The sequence below is a fragment of the Schistocerca serialis genome, chromosome 3, assembly GCF_023864345.2.
Source record: "Schistocerca serialis cubense isolate TAMUIC-IGC-003099 chromosome 3, iqSchSeri2.2, whole genome shotgun sequence".
Classification (NCBI taxonomy): domain Eukaryota; kingdom Metazoa; phylum Arthropoda; class Insecta; order Orthoptera; family Acrididae; genus Schistocerca; species Schistocerca serialis.
The window spans coordinates 642,112,535-642,133,963 of record NC_064640.1 but is presented as its reverse complement, the minus strand read 5'-3'; the positions used below and the strand labels follow the sequence as shown (position 1 = coordinate 642,133,963).

General features: G+C 37.0%; 1 protein-coding gene across 1 annotated transcript in view; it reads right to left on the bottom strand.

Moving 5' to 3' along the window:
• Positions 1-521: 521 nt before the first annotated feature.
• LOC126470525 (phospholipase A2 inhibitor beta) overlaps positions 522-21,429 on the bottom strand; it is a 138,585-nt gene continuing 117,677 nt past the window's right edge. The window contains exons 2-3 of the mRNA XM_050098444.1: positions 12,079-12,344; positions 522-3,519 (exon numbers count right to left, since the gene is read on the bottom strand). Coding sequence (XP_049954401.1) covers positions 2,548-3,519; positions 12,079-12,324 — 1,218 coding nt within the window. The 5' untranslated portion in view covers positions 12,325-12,344 and the 3' untranslated portion in view covers positions 522-2,547. The remainder of the gene's footprint in view (positions 3,520-12,078; positions 12,345-21,429) is intronic.

Genomic DNA, 21,429 nt, shown 5'->3' with positions numbered 1-21,429 from the left:
TTTTGGAGCCCATTTTTACTCAACATTTTTTCCTTGTTTTGGTCCATACTACCACTTTCAAAATATGAAATAATTTTGAACACTCTGTATATACACCATCAACACAGTAAAAGAAGGGGACTTTGGAAATTGAATATGTTGCATCTATTGTTCTTGCATTCCAAGCTCACACTTCGATGCAGTGGCTTGCAGAAGCAACCAAAACGGCATTTACCATTTACAGTCACTCCCACCAGCCAACATGCCGGCTGTCAGCTTGGATAAATCTTCTGTTATGTGATAACTTTTGCAGTCCCTAGAAACAGTACCATGTTTTTATGTTATTTAATACTGCTACTTCTATTGTATGGCTCCCATTCACAAAGAGGTACATTGTGAATTACCAGTTTCTCTTTAAACATATGATATATATTATGTAGCATAGACCAGAAAGAGAGAGAGAGAGAGAGAGAGAGAGAGAGAGAGAGAGAGAGAGAGAGAGAGAGAGATAATTTTGTAAGCACAGCAGAGATTACTCAGTATGAGTTAATAATTGGTCTTTATTACTAGAAAATTTACAAAGAATATTCATAAAGCTTTTATACATTTTTCAGTCTGCTTTATTTCTTCTTCTTCACACTCAGACATACTTGCTTCAGGATATAATTTGAAGCTTTTCATTCTACCAGTGATTTATCTACATTTTACTATGTCAATTATTATCACAAAGAGCCACATCAAACTGTCTGTGAGAATCTCAATTAGTAGTTCTTGACAGTTCTGTACTTATGGCAAGCTATATGGGTCACGACAATGCATTATATATCTTTTGGTTTTTCATTTACAACTCCATTAAAACACGCAGCTTCACATATAGAATACATGTAAGTAAGGGGTACGATCTTAGGCAATCTCTCTAACAATATGCCTTGATAGTTCTTTTTATCAACCAGAGTGAATTATTAGGCTAACACTTCTTGAACATGATGCTACTTCTGAGTTGTGCATATGTTGTATACAAATGTGATTTAAGGATAATATGTGGTGTCCACTTTGAATCCCATGAAGGCAACTGTTTAAAAATCTATGCATCCTAACAACAGTTGCATATTTCATCTTTTGTAGACCAATAACCTCGCTGTTTGGTCTCACCCCCAACCAACCAACCATCCATCTTTTGTAAAGCTGGTTGTGAAGAACCAGTCACAATTTGAAAATAACTAAAGTAACTTAGCGTTCATAAACATAACATCAGAGACGAAAACAGCCTACATCATCCACAACTTGACCTTACTCTTGCACAGAAAAGAGTACATTATGTAACCATAAAAACACTTTACCACCTCCCAAGGTTTTATCATACAGTTAACACAGTTTAAATCATTTCTCATTGGCAACTCCTTGTACTCTGTAGTTAAATATTTGATTGGATAGTATCTACTGGTGGATAAGTTATGTTTTAATCTACATTGTTGTTGCTTCAAATAAAATTAGAAATCCAATTAAGTAACATCAACTATGTAGCTAATTTACTCATAACTTTGTCTTATTTGTAAGCTTATTAACACTCACCACATCAAAGTAAGTTGCCACAAAATTTAATCAATGGAATGTGTAACTAACTTACTAACTAAAACGATAATACCAAATATCCGCAAGTCAACATTTTCTTAATTAAAATAATCACAGTGATTTCTGTTGGATGGGATAACAATCATCTTTTTCTGCACAAATCTTGCACAGCAATGAAGATGGTAATTTTGTGTATTAACTAAAATGTGTTTATGCATAAATAGTACAATATAATAGCAATACTAACAATAACTTTCTGCTGGTAATTCTTGCAAAAGTCAGGTTGTGCAGCTGTAACATGGAACATTCAATACTAAATTTTGCTTTTGTATTGGCGCCACATTTAGAGACAAGATTATTACAGTCAACATTGATCCCAACAAGATAATTCATTAACATTGAGATATCACCTGTGACACATAGCACCTTCTATTATAGAACTTTTTGCATGTTGTACTTTTGTTTGAGCCTTTCATTAACTTCAGCCATATCATCAAACACCACTGTGAACCTTTTTTCTTATGCATCACCAAGTAGATAATTTGTGATTGTCATTACCTCTTATGTATTTGTTATGTTTTACTTTTATACTCGTTAAGTTTTATACATCAAAATGTCACATGGGTTAGTACAACCAGGTATCTGTATGGGTCAAAAGTGTTCTTAAATTTGTCTGATTAAACTGAAAGGAATAAATCAAAGCAATAACTGTTAAGTACAAAGAAAATGTGCTTAGCATTGAGAACAATCTGCAGTGCCATTCTCTATATTCTACAGCAAGAATTTCATCAGTCAAAAAACACATTCATATGAAAGTAGAGAAGAATTACTCACATGTGTAAACATGTCAACTATGACAGAGCGGACAACACTTTAAATGCATAATCCAAAACAATAAGCTCTCTATACTTCAAACAAAATAATAAATAAATAAAAAGAACCTACTGCAGTTTTAAATACAGACAAAGGTTATTTGTCAGTTTTAACGGCAAAAAATCACACATCCATTTCCTGCTCTTCTTGTTTACCAATAGATGTGTACTGCACTTTCCTTGAGATGCTGTCTAAAATAGGTGTCACATGACTCTTAATCATAAACCAGTTCATATAAAGAACAACTCCACAAAATATAAGTATTAAACAAACCAGAAAGCTGACAAGTATGGGAATAACATGATGTTGTGAACTTGCTGCTTCTTCTGGGGGACACTGTATCTGACGAAGTGAAGAAACAATTTGTCCTGCATTACTCTCTGGCAGTCCTGAATGACACTGAAGAGATCCTTTATTCCTTACTGCCACATGCGTGTTTTGTAACCATCTGTAAAAATCTGTTATTCGACAATCACATGTGAAAGGGTTTCCACCAAGATCGACAAGCAGGCTTTGGTTTCGAGCGGGTAAAATATCCAATTTATCAAGCTGTTTGCTGTCAAGTACTGATATGTCATTTTTTTCCAGATCAATGAAACGTAGGTTAGGTAAACATTCAATATTAAAATCAAGATCTTTCAGTTTATTGTCACCAAGATGCAAGTCCATCAGTGCAGGGAGATCACAAAATACTTTTGGATCCTTAAATCTGTGGATTTCGTTTTGTTCAAGATGTAACTTAATGAGATGTGTCAAATTACTTTTGACAAATATATCATGCAAATCTTCAGCGAGACCTTCTGGTGTGTTATCAGCAAATGCATCAGTAAGATGCAGTTCCATAAGATGTTCAAAATTAGAAAATATTCGAGGATGGTGATAATTTTCTTTCCCAGTACCATCTGAAGAAATATTTAGTTCATTATGGTTCAGAATGAGTAGCTGGACATTACTGACTCGGTGATATGATTTCCCACGAATAACTTGTAGTCCATTATTTGACATGTCAACTACTTGCAGTTTTGTGTAGTTGTTTAATCTTCCAAACACATTCCATGGTAGTTCTCTTATTTTATTTCCATTGAAAACCAGTACCTGAAATAATGAAAAAACTGTATTAAAACAAGCACAACAAATGTATTTCTGTTTTCACTTTCAAAGCATTTCTAAAATAAAATATAAAGTGATAACTTTAAATTAATAAGTGTAAAATCAACAATCCAGTAATTTGAACCAATGTATGACTTCATAAATCATGGTAATAGAATCTATATGGATGGAAATTGATTAAGACACCAAAACAAAAATTACAGGTATTCATTTCACAGTATATGTATATGCCTACTATTAATTGTCTCTCATTTTGTTTTTGCAATAGCATGAGGCTAAAAAGATGACTATAATAAGCTTTGTAGCAAGGAAGCATTCATTGTTTTCTTTTAAAGACAACTGCAGGAATAGGTCCATGGCAAAGGACAGTTTGAATAATCATAAAACTAACTCAAGTGTATTAGTAACTATTAGTGTATTTGGAATCAGTGTAGGGGGCTTGTCAGATGTTGGAGATTTTATTATATTAAACACTTTCTATCAGTTGTATTCTTCATTATTGTTACGCTGTCAACTAAACCTCCTGTCTAGGCAGAAAACAAGCCCAAAACAAATTACCTCTTGTTGGAAGGTCTATGCTGTTTTGAAATTTTAATTTTCTTGTAGACATGGAGGTAGATGCTCTTGAAGATTGAACTCATGACAGTTTGTTGTTGTTTTGCAAAAGGTGATTGTGCGAGAATGTGGAGGATGTGTGAGAGATGCCTCAGGACTGCATTTTAAACTGAGCAATGTAATAAAGGCTGCTTCTGAAAGGAACACTTACTGCATGCAATATAAACTCAAGTATTCTTCCACAGAACTGCACTGTCATCCATTAAATTTGAGAGTAGCATATTTAAATAACTACTAAAAATGTAAAATGTATCATATTTCTTGTCATTTATTGATATCTATGAAAGCAATGAAAATGTATAGGAAACTTTAGATGTTAATAAATGTGGTTCCATTTTGTTACAGGTACTCTAAATAGATTTTGTGATCTTGCACGAAGATGGTTTCTGTTCTAAAATACTTTATGAAATCAATGAGCACAGATGCTGTAACTGATTATTTGTCAGAGGCAGTTTATTTAATATGTTTTCTTTGTATCCAGAAACAAAATATAATTAAGAACATTGTTTTATCTCACCATATAGACTCTGGAGAGGTTTGGCATTTACTCAGTTCTCTAGTTCCATGTCTTCTTATTATTACTAGTTCATTATTGTCTTCTCTATCATGCAAACCAAAAATCACAAACATATTTCTTCTGCTAAAATGTTTACAAGTAAACCATTACACCAGTGTGTTGATAACATAATGTCTTTTATTTTTAATGCTGTGTCTAGCCTTTTTAAAAACCAATGTACCGTATGAAATCTAAGTCAAGGTTAGGTTAAAACATGAGAAAGCTTGTGGCAGTATTTTGTTGGAAGTTATAATGGATAACTGAAAGTTGGCTGTAGATTAAAATATTTGACAGGGTGTGATCATTTTACAAAATAAGGGGAAAGTGAAGTGGCTCAATGAGAAATATTGTGCACTGAAATGGTACAAATATGGAAAAATCTATTGCCTCTTATTCTTAAGAAATAATTTCAAGGTAAGTGACATGGATAGGAATGTCAGATAAACAGTCTGATAACCATTATATCGATTAGTTTTATCCATATTCCAACAGCTACGCACTCCATTCTTTGGAATCTAGGAAATGTTTGGTAAGAGAAGGAGAAATGTCAACTAATGAAACTTGTGTATTTTGATTGATATAATCATAGATGAAAGTAACAAAAATGTATCTAGTTTCTAGAGGCAGTACTGTTTGAGACCTTCATTTGATGCTGCCAAGCAATTTCATTCTGTTTTAAGTTACAATGATTGTGTGACTGATTTTTGATTGATTTCATTTGATAATATTGTGTACAGAGTGTGTACTTGTAATATAGGACAACTCATCTTAAACCCAACAACTCAAAATATTTAGCCCACATAATACAGTGCAAAACATCAAAATTTCAATGATGATGATAAGGTTGCATGGTGAAGCAAAGAGAAAGCATGAAAAAAATTATACTGCACTCTAGCACACAAAACGCATGCTCCCAAATTATGAGACCACAAATGTGATCAGAATGACAACTTATTACAAGAAGAACTTGTTACCACAAGTCCACAAAGTGGGGCAAGATGGGTCACTTTTCCCTCCTGGAATCTGGAGCACAGAAATTTTATTCATTACAGAATTCACTTCTAAAAGCGATTTTCTGTGCTTCTGCTAAACCACTCATTTAGCTAATTGTAGCATTATTTGGCTGATAGTTGTGAGACCACCCTGTGGTTTCAGCAACTGTTGTATAAAATGAAAATTTTGGAGTATTGTTCTCCCTTCACAGGACAAACTTCTGTGGTGCCCTTGCTGGGTAGGCTGTTCTTATATTGTAAGAAGGTGTAATAAGCACATTACTTGTCACTATTTACACAGTCACTTAATAAACAACATTAGTAGCTCTTTGAAGCTATGAACAGTATAGTTGAACTGTAGAGGCACACAAATTGTTTACAAACTTAGCCATTTCAGAAATGCTTCCACCACTGGTCCCAAAGTTATGACCAACATTTGCATTTATGTTCACCCATACACCTCTCCAGAGCCACTGTTCACTGTTGTCGTCTATAGCCCATGATGCTTCAAAGTTGCCTTGGTGCCAGTTTTGGATGTGCCATTTTGCCATGAATGGTATAGTTTAACTGTAGAGACACACAAATAGTTTACAAAATTAGCCACTTCAGAAATGCTTCCATCACTGGTCCAAAAGTTATGAGCATGCCCTTTTGGAGTTCAGATAAATCACTCTGTTTCCACATTATGACAATGACTGAACTGTTTTCCATGTTCCCCAACATGCTTTATATACCCTCTACTACTAGTGCTGCCTGTGGTGTCACCGCCAGACACCACACTTGCTAGGTGGTAGCTTAAATCGGCCGCGGTCCATTTAGTACATGTCGGACCCGCGTGTCGCCACTGTGTAATCGCAGACCTAGCGCCACCACCAAGGCAGGTCTCGTGATACGAGAAAGCACTCGCCCCAGTTGTACGAGAACCTAGCTACCGACCAGATGTACGAAGCCTTTCTCTCTCATTAGCCGAGAGACAGAATAGCCATCAGCTAAGTTAATGGCTACGAACTAGCAAGGCGCCATTAGCCATACAGTGATTGTACTTAAAGTCTCCTGTGTATCGTCAAGATCGATGTACCAGTAAAGTTAAGTATTAAACCTGCTCCGTACTTTTCTTCCTAACATTAATTACGTATCCTGTTCCAGTACTTCACGCCCGTCTGCATTAGTCTAGCGTGCATTTTCAGCCATCTCAACTTCACGGTGTCGGCCCAGCTACCGACACAACACTGCCACCTGCTGTCTGTGAGTGTTTGTTGCGCATGGACATCAAACATAGGCAGCGGTCAAATTAATGTGACTGGACCGTTTATGTAAGGAGGTTATTTAATCAGAAATTTGTTGTAAGATGCAAGAAGACAAACAGGTACCCAAAATTTAGACAGAAGATGGGCCTCTGATCTCCAACATAAACAAATGTAATGGCATGAATTTGAATAAGCAAAAATACCCAATATTGTTTGATTATACCTCCACTAACAAATCACTAGAGCATTTGACAACTGTTAAATATCTAAGGATATTCTCCTAGAGTCATGTACAATAGTATGACTACATACATATAGTAATTGGTAGGCAAATATCAGACATAATCAATCATTGGGAGAACTCCAAGCTCCAAGGATGTGTTTTATCCACGAAGGAGGTGCATAAAGAATTCTCCTGTGACAAAGTCTTGAGTACTGTTCATTTTTGTGTAACCATCATTGCTCTGGATTAATAGCAAAGATTTTTAAAAAAGTATTGTAATAGGATTCATCATTAACTCATATTTCTTAACATGTAAAAGGTTACTGTTAACATAATGGGAGAAATCAATAAAATTTGACATTGTCAAACTGGGAGATGCAGGTTATTTTAAATACTTTCTTTTGATTGCACTTGGCAGACGTAATTACAGTTAACCAGTTTTGACTCTTGACTACAGAGAAATATAAAAATATACTTGGTATCTTGTTATGGAACTAACATAGCAATGTGTCATAAAGTACTCATTGTGATCACTTAAAATAAACTGTGATTCCTCCTCATGTGTCATAATTCAGTAAGTAATGCAACACTTTTTTTCTCAGCCAGTTTTGGTTGAAAAAATATGGAATTGGTTGTGCAGCATCATGGATATTCCTGCTTCAGCCATTATAGTTTCTTGAAGTTCTGATACGTGGCAGCATTATACATAGCCTTCAAAATAGCATCCGTAATACCTTCCATTGGAAAGCTATCATTGAGTTTCTTTTGGCAGAAAACCAGAGCACTGCAGATATTTGTAGGTGATTGCAGAATGTCTACAAGAGACCTGGTAGCGAACAAAAGCACAGAGAGTCATTGGGTGAGGTATCTCATCCTCATCACAACAAGGTCATGCAAACCTGTCTGATATCACGTGTGCTGACCGGCTGCACACAGCTGTGACTCCTGCAATATTGGTACTTGCAGACAGTCTCATTTGAGGTGCTCAATGGATCATAATCAAACACCTCACTGCTCAACTGGACATCTTTGTTAGTAATGCTGACACACTAGTCTACCAGTACTCACAGGTTTGTGCCCATAGGGTTCCCTGCTTTCTGACTTCCATCTCTTTGGCCCAGTGAAGGATGTACTGCTTCCTATGGGAAGCAGTACATGGCTGATGGACAGGTTGTTGATGCAGTATGTACCATGCAGGCAGACAGGCCTTCCCAGTAGGGTGACCTAAGGCTGTCACTTGGACGTAGATTATGTTGAAAAATAGATTTTTTTAGCCAAAAAAGTCGAAAATAATATGGTGTATTGGAATCTTGAATAAAATCAACCAGCTTTCAGAAATAAAATGTGTTGCATTACTTGTTGGTTGCACTTTGGACCTTAAACCTGGATCAATTATATTTGCAGAGGGTGGGTGAGTATGCTTGGCTTACAAGTGCAAGAAGTGCAATGTAAAAAATTATTTATGTTTTATTTTTTTAATAAACACAAATTCAAGGCCACACATCTAGTAAAGTAAAATGAACATATTATTTCATTACACATGGCATGTAGATAATTAACCCTGGTGTCACACGGAACATTTGTCATTTAACTCTACTTTTTCTTTCTATGGCCCTTCACTGGGAAAATGTTGTCTCTTCAAAAATAAAGTTTCCTTATTATTTTTTAATTGTATATGTCCTGTAATTACTGTAATTAAATAAAATATTCATTTTATTTGATCAAATATGCTGTCCTCAGTAATCTAAGTTTTTTCAGCACTCTAAATAGTAGCTGATAAAATTTTTAAATTCAGAATAGTATTTATATTCTAGTTTTTTAAACATAAATAATTTTTTAAATTGTACTTCTTGCACATGTTAGCCAAGCAACCTCATATGTCGACTATGAATGTAACTGTTCCAGTTGAAATTTTCAGTGCAAGAGGGGCATGACAATTTATATTAAACGACCACAATGAATACTTGATAATGTGTTCATATGTTACTTCCATGAAACATACTGCACATATTTTTATTTTTGTATTTAGTTTGCACTTTTTGATATTTTCGTAACTATTGCTTTTTTATAGCAGTTTTACATATTTGCCTTTACCAGATATTTAGTTCTGTCATGGTTGTCTAATTTTATTGATGTAAGGGAATGCATGATGCATGTAACACAGGGCTGGCAGAAGTATGAGCTGAGCATGCAGTATATGTCCCTGAGTCATCTGGAGTAGTGCCACAGCTGAGTCTCGATGTCACTCTAGAGTGACACTATGAGTTTCTAATAAATATTCAGCTATGTTTATTATCTTGAACTTTCTGCCTGTCAGAATATAGGGAGGAACAAGAGTATTCTTGGACTTGTCTCTAATTTTGCACAGTTGCAACAAGTAGTAGTTGATATCATGTGCCAAGCTTGTCTGAAACATTTTGTAAAAACAAATGTATTTGTAAATTTTAAGGAAATAATGACACACTGTGTATATGTCCATGAATTATTTTAGAGGGAGAAGTATCACGGCTGTCAAAGTTTATTAATGTAAGGGAATGCACGATACATGTAACACAGGTGGCAATTGAAGCAGGCCCAGGTGTGTCAATGTGAAAAGGGGAAAGTTGCACACCTACAGCCACAGTCACTGGAGTGCAATAAAATATCTGTTGGTAACAGTGGTCAGAAAGCGGCAGAAATACAGAAATGTTGAAGAGGCCAGCCATGTGTAAGAATCATTCTGTGTCATCATTTACCACAGACACCAAGCTCTTCACTCCACATCATATTCAAGGTACGGACAGAAAACAACATTTATGGTGACAGTAGGTGTCACAGTATACAGACTGGCATGTAAACTTTTTTCCCATCAACTGCCCCAAAAGCGTAGACTATGAGGTTTTGATTGTTGTATTAGATTATTACTTTGATGAACAAGTGAACGTGGCTGCTGCTTGATAAAAGTTTTTATGAACTGTTAGGAAAGCCTAAATTGTACAAGTCATAGATAACTCTCTCAGCTTCTAATGGTCATTATACTCCAGTTCTTGATGTATGCAGACTTCCTGCCAGTTTTGCAATCTTACAGAGGCAGTTTCATTCACTGTGTTGTGCTCAAAGGACAACCAAAACGTTTTTGGTATTGATACTTTTGATATTTTTCGGTTGAAAATTCAGGACAATCTAAATTTTGTGAATTATTATGTGCCCCAGAACAGTATTTCAATACTAAATGAAGAATTTAGTGAACTTATTATGGCTGGCGTAAGCAAAGAAACTAATTTTGAGGCAAATATTACAATGATGGAAAATGCAAAGCTTCGGTTTTGTCGGATATGCCCCTTGCCTTGCAAAAATGATAAGGGCTGACTGGCTGTGCAAATATGACTGACTTTTTCACAATGACATTAGAAGGGACTAGTGTTTCGGTTTCGTTGTGTGTGTGTGTGTGTGTGTGTGTGTGTGTGTGTGTGTGTGTGTGTGTGGCAGAGAGAGAGAGAGAGAGAGAGAGAGAGAGAGAGAGAGCCAGAGAGAGAGAGAGAGAGAGACAGCCAGAGAGACAGCCAGAGAGAGAGAGAGAGAGAGAGAGAGAGAGAGAGAGAACATTAACACTAACAAACAATGAATCCAATCTCTGTGTGTGCTTAGAAATGCATATCATTAGTAAAGGATTACAACTGCTGAAAACTGACATACGCAAAGAAGCAGCACCACCCAGTCTTGTGTGACTGGAAGGATCACTATAATGTTAAGTTCACTCACTGAAGAGCCTGCAAACAAACTGTAAACATGAAAGCAAGAGCCAGTAGCAAAAGGTGCTATGTCAGTATGTGAGGAAGTTCAAGTGGTCCAGGAAATAGATAACATCATACAGCCACATTTCAGGTTAAATTGGACGTGCTGTTATGACACTGATGCATATATGGGACCAGTGGACAGAAGAGGGCCATACACAGTGAGAAGTGGTTTGGAGCATTTCATTGTGACCACAGCATGGAATTATCACTATTTAGCCCACATGGCCCAAACTGACAGTAAAATTCCACATAAAGTGTTGATTTGATGCTGGATTACAACTACGTATTGACTTGACTTTCCTGATGGTGTAATACCATTTACTGTGATATGGACTTGAGAGAACCCCTGACATTGTATCAGCCTTCTTGGTTCAGAAGTCATAAATACCTCAAGACTACAATGGTCACTGAACTGAAACTGAGTCACAAAATTTAGTGTTTTAGGATGTATACTGCTTCAGTTTACCTTTCAATGTCAAACACCAAGTGTGATACTTTGAAATGTGTTCAGGTCCAACATTTGACCTCATACTAAATTATGTGTAATTTTTAACTGGTATATTTATGCAATATTTTATTACAAAGGTAATCATAAATTTAAAATTTCTTGAATAAACACAATGAATGGAAATATAACTCTATGAATCCAGAGTTCTGATTTTTTATGGTACTGTTACTGTACACATGCAGAGACAGTACATTTTGCTTTAGAAGTTGTATATTCTAAGAAATTAGCTTTTTGTACACCATAACTGTTAATTAAACAACATAAATTATATTATAAGTAAAGCTTTCAACATAAATTTTAAAGAAACCTCTGAGTAAGAAATTTTCAACTGGTAGAAAAATATATTGTTACAGTAGTTAACATTACTCAAAAACACAGATAATTGTCATCCAAAGAAAAAGAAAAGCAACTGAAGAAAGATGGACCAGTGCAGCTTAAATGGCATGTTGAGATCCATCTTTTTAATATTCTGAGCATATTTTTATATATGATGAATGTTACTGTTTGATGATAAGTACAAATGGCACAGAAAAATATATTCCAAAGTATAAAGCACAGACACATAATCTTTTATAACAGTGATATTAATGACATAAAAATAAACAGTCAGTTTAAAAAATCTCTTACCTCTATCTCAGGTGGCAGATTAGCAAGAACTGATGTATCCGTAAATCCTGTGTTTGTACAATTAACAACATAATACCATTTGTTGAGGTAGCAAGTTGTTCCACAGAAACATTTGTTGTGGAATGTGGGACCACAGTTTTCTATTGTTGACTTGCCTGGTTCATCACCACACTTCTCTACCTCGGCCACTACGGCAGCCGTAAATAACACTGTGGCTGCCACAAAGAGGAGAAGCTTGCATTCCATAGCTGTTCTGGCAAACTTATCTGAAAAACAAAAGGAACACACATTAGTCAGTATCATGAATTAATTTATTCTACTGATCAGAAACGTACTGCACTAAAATATTAATGCATATGTTAACAGTAACCAGCAAAAAATCTGAATGTACTCTGGCTAATCAAATATAGAAAAAATGCATTTCAAAAACTTTAGCTAATTATGTGATGCACCATATTTTAGAACCACTATGTGCTGGAATGTTTTACGTTGTGCAGCCGTGTTGAGGTACTGAATTATCACATAAAGCCACTGAAATTACTTATATATACAAGGGCAGCAAAAGAAATATTGCTGGTTTTATATGGGCGGATCAAATGCCCTGTAAAAACAACAAAATATGTTTTGCATTAAATACCCCAAATATCATATTATGAATATTATTGGTAACTGGTCTATTTATCTGATGATGATCAATTTAAAGGGACTCAGTTACATGGTTATTAGTTCATTGATCGTCTCATTGTGTTCAAAGATGTAGATATGAACATATTTTCCTCTCTCTTCATTTAATAGTATTGAAACTGTCATACGTTTTGTACTCAGTACATGAAAAGGTAACTAGCTTACTACAATTTAACAGCCAATAATAAAACTATGATCATTGCTAAAATTTAAAATGGCATCCTAGTATATGTAGTCAATATTACGAGAGTGAGTCAATCCTGTAAGTTGGTAAGCGTGCTACAAACAGCGTGCAGAATGGCCTGTAGGTGGCAGCATAGTGCAGATGCACACATACCGTCGCAGTATCAGTATAAAGATGTCTGCCCCACTTGCAACTTGCACCAGCACCAGGGAAGGACAGCGTTCTGTTATTCGGTTTTTGCGTAGTGAAGGTGCGAAACCTATAGAAATTCATTGACGAATGTAGGTTCAGTATGGTGATGCATGTTTGTCACAGCAGCAAGTATATGAATGGAGTAGGAAGTTCGCAAATGGTGTAACTTCAGTGGAAGATGCTCCTCGTCCAGGTCAGGCACAACGAGTTGTGACTCCACAGAACATTGCAGCAGTTGAAGCCATAATAAAAGAAAACCGCCGAGTGACACTGAATGACATTGCAGCATGTTTACATATTAGTCATGGGTCAGCACACCACATTGTGCATGATTTGCTCCAGTTTCACAAAGTGCCTGCAAGATGGGTGCCATGGCAGCTGACTCCTGAAATGAGAGAATGACGTGTTGATGCTTGTGAAGAACTTCTATGGCGCTTTGAACGAGAAGGTGATGGCCTCCTCGCAAGAATCATTACTGGCGACGAAACCTGGGTTCACATCCACCAATCAGAAACAAAGAGAGCGAGCAAGGAATGGCGCCATTCCTCATCACCAAAAGCAAAGAAGTTTCGAACAGAACCATCAGCAGGGAAGGTTATGCTGATTCTCTTTTGGGACAAAAAAGGCGTTATTTTGGAGCATTACATGCCTAGAGGGCCACTGTCACCAGTGCAGCATACACAGATATCCTAAAAAATCATCTGCGGCCTGCAATCAAATCAAAGTGAAGGGGATTACTGTCAGCAGGTGTTCCTTTGCAACATGACAATGCAAGGCCCCACACTGCCTGTAGAACCGTTGCAACAAACGCATTTTGAGTGTCTTCCTCATCCACCATACTCACCAGACCTTGCCCCAAATGATTTCCATTTGTTTGGACCACTCAAATACGCAATGGGAATAAAGAAGTTCCGTTCTGATGAAGAGGTACGCCACGCGGTGCATGAGTGGTTGCGTGGCCTGCTAAAAGATTTTTTTTAAAGGAATTTATGCACTTTGTAAGCGCTGGAGGACTTGCATTGAACGTGGGGGAGATTATGTTGAAAAGTGATGCAGCTTTGTACCACTTCTGCACAATAAATGATATTAAAAAAAAATTAAGGTTTTCATTTGACTCACCCTCATATAGTATTCGACAATAGAGTGAGAGATTTCTTGTCCACTGCTTGCCTTACCCCCTCCACCTCCTAAGCCAACATATAATGGTGTCGTCTTTAAATCTTGTTGTAATATCCACTCCTTTGGAAGAACTGGCTTATAGCTATTTCATCATCCACTAGAATCTATGATAAGTGGTGTCCTAGATCCATTGGACATCGCCAGTCTTGGCTAGCTGTATAATCTTCTAGGATGTGGCTAACCATCAATGTTTCTCCGCAGACATACTACGAGGGCTCTTCTCATCATAGTAGAAATTCATGAATTATTTTAGTATGTCCAATTTTCAAATGGCATAAGACAATACCTTCCTTCCTTGAGTTTTATTGTGAAGTCTGCCAGACCTTGGTGATGTTTTTAATGATTCTTAGTTTATTGACCTGTGTACTGTTTCTCCATTTGTCTTCCCATTTCTTCGGGATGAGGCGTCTAGTGCGTGTACTTGATTTAACTCTTGGAGTATCTGGTTGGAGTGTTTCCATCTCTGTTGTCTTTTTGATTAATTTGTTAGCTAGCTCATTACCTGGAATGCCAACATGACTTGGCATCGACAGAAAGGCTGGATGTTTTGGATAACACTTATTTATTGTTTGGAATGCACTCAAGGAATCGTTGCATATTATGGAATTCTGTCAGGGGAAAGTTATTGTGTATTGCAGTGTTCTGTGAACGGTTATTCACTCTACAATATAGACATAGTATTCATTTGGTGATGGTAGAGAACGTTTTTGTAGAAACCAGTTATGTATGCATGCATATCCGATTTGTTCATTATTTCTGGAACCATTAGAACACAGGAGATAAAAATGTCGATACTCCTGTATGACTGAATTAAATGGAGAACAATAAACGTTGGGAGCTATATTCGTCTTTGGCGTCGCACTGTTGGTCCGTCCTTGCTACCAGTCAGGGAATATATCACTGAGGCGTTCGCGATTGGGAGTACTGCATGCATATAATCAGAGGAAACTTCTCTTGCTGGAGGTCTTCCAGTCGTACTGCTTCTAGGTGTCCTGCTTGAAAGTGGTTCATGAGTCACTGGGTCAGGGGATTGTGAAATAAAATGGGATGAGCGGGGTTGTTTCGCATTTTATTAATCGTGATTGCTTGCTTAAACAATTTTTGTTGGCATCATATTTTAAATGGTGGTATTCCTGATTCTACAAGAAGGCTATTGGCTGGGCTCGTTCGGAGAGCTCCAGTTGCCGAACGGATTCCATTGTGGTGTACAGAGTGGAATACTTCTAGGACAGATGGTGCAGCTGAGACATAAACAATGCTTCCATAGTCCAAATGGGATAAACTGAGCGCTTTATAAAATTTTAATAAAACCGTCCGATTCGCATCCCAGGAACCGTCACCGGGAAACAGAGAGTATTGAGTTTCTTCATTCTGAAAGTCTTGAGTTTTCGTATATGTGGTTTGCATATAAGTTTATAGTAAAAAAGAACTCCTAGAAAAGTCTGCTGGACCACTACGTCCAGTAATTGGTTTTCTAGGATGGGCAGACCGTATTCCACAAAAGTATGTGAGGCATGATTAGATATCCATGGTTCTGCATCCTTTTTTTGTGTTTTCTACCTTAAAAGGGGATGAATGGAAACAGCCGGGTGAATAGAAACAAAACTTCATATACGCAATTACTTTGAATAATTTAATTTTAACTATTATTGTTTTTGGTTTGGCAGCACTTCAGAGTAACAAGGAAATTATGTTTTGTTGGGTTGGCAGAATTATAGGTTGATATTTATCCTTGTGTCTGTGTCGATAGCTTTTAAGTTGTTTTCCTACCCACTTTGAACTTCTCTCGTAAGTAAACATGTATTCTACGTATGACAGTTAATGGAATTGTAAGTACTAGGTATAACATCTATATAAAACAGTAAGGGCTGGTTTTTGTTTCACTTTCAATGAAATCAGGTCTGTGAATTTTCAAATTTTTTAGGTAGTCTTTATAAACTTTGCGGGCTGAATAGATTTTGTTATTGTGGCGTGAATAGAAACGCCAGAATTCATGTTTCTATTCAATCCACAATAACAAAATCTAAAAAAATCTATTAATATCCCATATTAATACTATATCATTATCTAGTTATGTTACATGCAAAACTAACATATCCTCCTTTTTCAGAGTTGCTGTTCAAATATGCCACAGAAATACAAATCCATCATAGGAGGTGGTTACAAAAAACACAGACCTAATCATATAAACAATGCCCTCTCTGACATCAAACCGGGGTTAGCTTGCGGAAAGCAGCTGGAAAACATGGGATTCATTGTAGCGTACTATACAGACATCCAAAAAGAGGGGCCAACATTAAACCTCAGGGTGGACAAACTGCCTTGTCTTTTGAAGAAGAGAAGCTGTTTGTAGACAGATTGAAAATATGCAGCGAATGGAGCTATCCTATTGACTTTACAACCTGAATCCTTCTAGTAAAGGAGTCGCTTGACAGAAGGAGGAAGGAAGTGAGAAGGTTTATGAATAATCTCCGTGGTCGTGACTTTGTGGAATCATTTATGAGGCGACACGAAGGTCAATCAGCAGTGTGAATTTGCCAAAACATAAAATGCTCCAGAGCTGGTGTTACACTAGAAACTATCAACAGTTACTTCGACTAACTGTCAAAGGAATTGGAGAACGTGCCGCCATCTAATATAATAACTTATGATGAGACAAGCCTTACAGATGATCCAAGGAAACGAAAGGTAGCACACGGAGGGGAACTAAATATCCCGAAAGGGTCATGAACTCCTCAAAGGCATCAATCTCAATGTTTGCAGCTGCTGCAGATGGCACTATACTACCCACTTATGTCGTGTATAGGGCTTTGCATTTATATCGAAGCTGTGCCGAAGGTGGGCCAAAATATGCAAGATACAATCAAACAAAATATGGCTGGTTCGATTCGTTCCGCTTCGACGACTGGGTCCTTACAGTTGCTGCCCCATACCTAAATAAGCTGGAAAGTAAGAAATTTATCAGTGGAGACAATTTATCTTCGCATTTGTCCATAGAATCAGTTAAGTTGTGTCAGGACAATGACATAAGATTTATATTCGTACTAGCAAATTCAACACATCTGACACAACCACTGGATGTGGCATTTTTTCGACCTCTTAAAACTACTTGGCGCCATATATTAGAAGAATGGAAGAAAGGCCCAGGAAGAAATGAGTCAACAGTTCCTAAGGATAAATTGCCTCTGCTTTTGAGAAAGTTTTGTGACTCCTTGAAGGGAAAAAAATGTTATTGCAGGTTTTAGGAATGTGGGATTGTGCATCTAGACCGCAATAAAGTGTTGTTAATGCTCCCAGGTAATGGTACCGGCATACCAGTAATTGAAAACCAGGATACCAACAATATTGAAGAATCCACTAATGCTGTTGACAACAGTTTTAAAGAACTCTACCAGAGTCTTAGACAAAACCAGACTCCTAAACAAAGGAGAAAAAGGACAAAAGTTAATGTCCAACCTGGCAGAAGTGTTATTGTTGATGACTTTGAGGACATGGATGGGAGGATGTAACCTTCACTTCTTCACGTTACAGTAATCCAAGATTGGTTGGTTGGTTGTTTGGGGAAGGAGACCAGACAGCGTGGTCATCGGTCTCATCGGTTTAGGGAAGGATGTGGAAGGAAGTCGGCCGTGCCCTTTCAGAGGAACCATCCCGGCATTTGCCTGGAGTGAATTAGGGAAATCACGGAAAACCTAAATCAGGATGGCCGGACGCGGGATTGAACCGTCGTCCTCCCGAATGCGAGTCCAGTGTCTAACCACTACGCCACCTCGCTCGGTAATCCAAGCCCTTGCACATTTAAGCAAACCAAGACAACGAAAAACAAATACTAAGAAAAACAGAAAACGTCTTGATTCATCATCAGAGGATAAAGATGCATACTCAGTGCGGGACAGTGATGAAGACTTGATTTTGTCCTCTTCAGACTCTTGAGATAGGATGAAAATACTGGTATCTCCATAAGCCAAGGTGACTATATGGTGGTCAAAGTATATGGTAAAACATCATCTTTTCGATGTTATGTTTGCAAAGTTAAGTACCTCATTGTCAATGGTTTTGTTGGGACATTTTTAAAATCAGTTCCTCAAACCAAAAAGTTCACAATTACTGAAGAAGAATCTTTTGTATCAAGGAACAATGTCGTCCTAAAATTGTCGTCGCCGGTTCTCAGTTCAAGTCCTCGTTTCAAAGACATGCTATGTTTTGAGGATGATCTATCTGATTTAACAATTTATTAATAATACAGTACCAGGCTCATGATAAACAGCTGTGTTCTGTTTCTTCACCTAAAGTCTGAATAGATTAGCCACGTGACACATATTTTTGTATATTTTATTTACTTTTAAAATTAATAAACCATTATCTTTGGAAATAAATGTTTATTTGTTTATTTTATAATAGAAAAATATATTTCATAGCTTCTATCGACCTCTCTTTGCTTTTAAAAGAAACAATGATAGTTTTATAACACTGTTTCTATTCACCCCTATCTGTGGGGTGATTAGAAACACCATGTTTAATTTTTTTAATTTATTGAAAAAAATAATTTGATAAAAATAGCATAAGATGATAAGAGCAATACAGATCTGAGTTTTGGGCAGTATTTTTTTGTTTAATCTTGACAAACAACAAGTAAACTTTTCAACGAAAGTTCAAATTGGTTGCCATTTACCCCGTTTTACGGTATATAGTTATCTGTGGGTGTCGTTCTGCTATACACGACGATACGGAATTATAATATAAACATAGATCATTGACATATAATTATGGTCTGTCTGTAAGTTCCAATATGTATGCTATGCCATATATGGCAATTGGAAAAGGAGAAATAGGAACAGACTGATCAACCTAACCAGTAACTTGGGTAAACTACCAGAAAGGATGGTCAATGCACCTTTTTGTTGGTGTTTGGAATCCCCTTTCCCGATACCAGCGTGGATTCCGAAGATCTCGTACTACCACCTGTCGTCTCATATGATTGGAGTTTGCGTTTAGAGAGCCCTTGGTGCTCCACCGACATTTCATCGCAGTATTAGATACGTCCTCTGGACCAGACAACATACATAATCAAATGCTTCAAAATCTTGTAGAAAAAGTAAAAATTCTATTCTAAAACTTTTCAGCAAGATATATCAAGATGGCGAGTTTCCTCCCAATGGAGAAATAGTATCGCAATATGTATACCCAAACTAGGACAAGACCCACTCATCATGAAAGTGTGTTAGACGTAATGGCAACAAATGGGCCTGACAGCTTTGGGGATGACCACATCAAAACTGGTATAAATGACTATGAGCGGTTGCGGCAACAATGATTGTCAAAGTACAAAGGGCAACTAAAACAAGTAGAAAGTTTTGTATGTAGAGTAAACTAGATAAAAAAAAGCAGTAGTGTTATATCTCAGTGAGGAAATAGAAACTTCTAGCACTGGACAGGAGCATGTAGGGGAACTATGCCTCAAGTTCAAAACAATAGTCCACGGTGCTCTGGATAGATATGTACTCAGTAGAACAGTTCATGATGGAAGGGATCTACCAAGGCATACATTAACTGTAAAGAAACTTCCAAAGAAACAGAGACTACTGCATAATATGCGTGAAACAAGGCATAGGACTATAGACAGAGAAGTGCTGAATGAAACGCGTTTGACTGTCAAGAGAGCAATACATGCAGCCTTCAGTGACTACCATAGCAGAATATTGTCAAATAATCTTTCGCAAAACCCAAAGAAATTATGCTCCTACGTAAAGGCTGTTAGTGGCACCAAAGTTAGCATCCAGTCATTTGTGGATGAGATAGGAACATAAATTAAGAGTAGCAAAGCAAAGCAGAAACTTTAAATTCGGTTTTAAAATGATCTGTTACAAAGGAAAACTCAAGAATATTGCCCCAAAGTAATTCTCGTATCACTGAAAAGGTGAGTGAAATAGATATTAGTATCAGTGGTATTCAGAAACAGCTGAAATCGTTAAAACTGAACTAAGATCCAGGGCCCAATGGAATCCTTACCAGATTTTATACTGAATTTACGGCTGAGTTAACTATAATGTACAGTAGCTTCCTCGAATAAAAAACTGGACCCAGTAATTGGAAGGAACCACTGGTAATACCCATCTACAAGAACGGTAGCAGATGTGATTCACAAAACTACCTTCCAATATCCTTGAAATCGATTTGTTACAGAATCTCAGAATATATTCTGAGCTCAAACATAATGAATTATCTCTAACAGAATGACCTCCTCTATGCCAACTAACATGGCTTCAGAAAACATCGATCATGTGAAACATAACTCGCAGTTTTCTCACATGACATACTGAAAGTCTTGGATCCAGGCAAACAGGTAACTGCAGTATTTCTCTATTTCCGAAAAGCGTTAAACTCAATACCACATCTACGCTTATTATCAAAAGTACGCTCGTATGAAGTATATAGCGATGTTTGTGACTGGATTGAGTTTTTTTATAGGGAGGACGCAACAAGTTGTATTGGGTGGAGAGTCATAGAAAGACGTAGAAATAACTTCGGATGAGCCCCAGGGAAGTGTGTTGAGACCCTCGCCGCTCATGAATCAGCTATCTATAATGTCGCAATGTCTGAAAGAAGCTGCAGAAATATTCGGTCAGATCTCGATAAGATTTAAAAGTGGTGGAATGATTGGCAACTTGCTTTAAATGGTTGGAATTGCCCAACTCATACAGAGACCTGAGTGCAACAATTTGTAGGAATATGAAATGGAATGATCACACAGGATAAGATGTGGGTAAAACAGGTGGTAGGCTTCGATTTATTGGTAGAATACTAGGGAAAATCTACAAAGGAGATTGCTTACAAATGACTCGTGCGACACATCATAGAATATTTCTCAAGTGTGTGGGACCTGTACCAAGTAGGAAAAACAGAGGATATTGGACGTATATGTTTGTTTGCCTAGTGGCAGAGTGTCACGGAGATGATGAAGAAACTGAACTGGCAGGCCCTTGAAGATAGAGAAAGCTTACTTACAATTTTTCAAGAGTCATTTTTAAATTATGACTCCAGGAATACACTACAACCCCTTACCTATGGCTTTGTTAGGTATCATGGGGACAAGATTAGATTAATTACTGCAA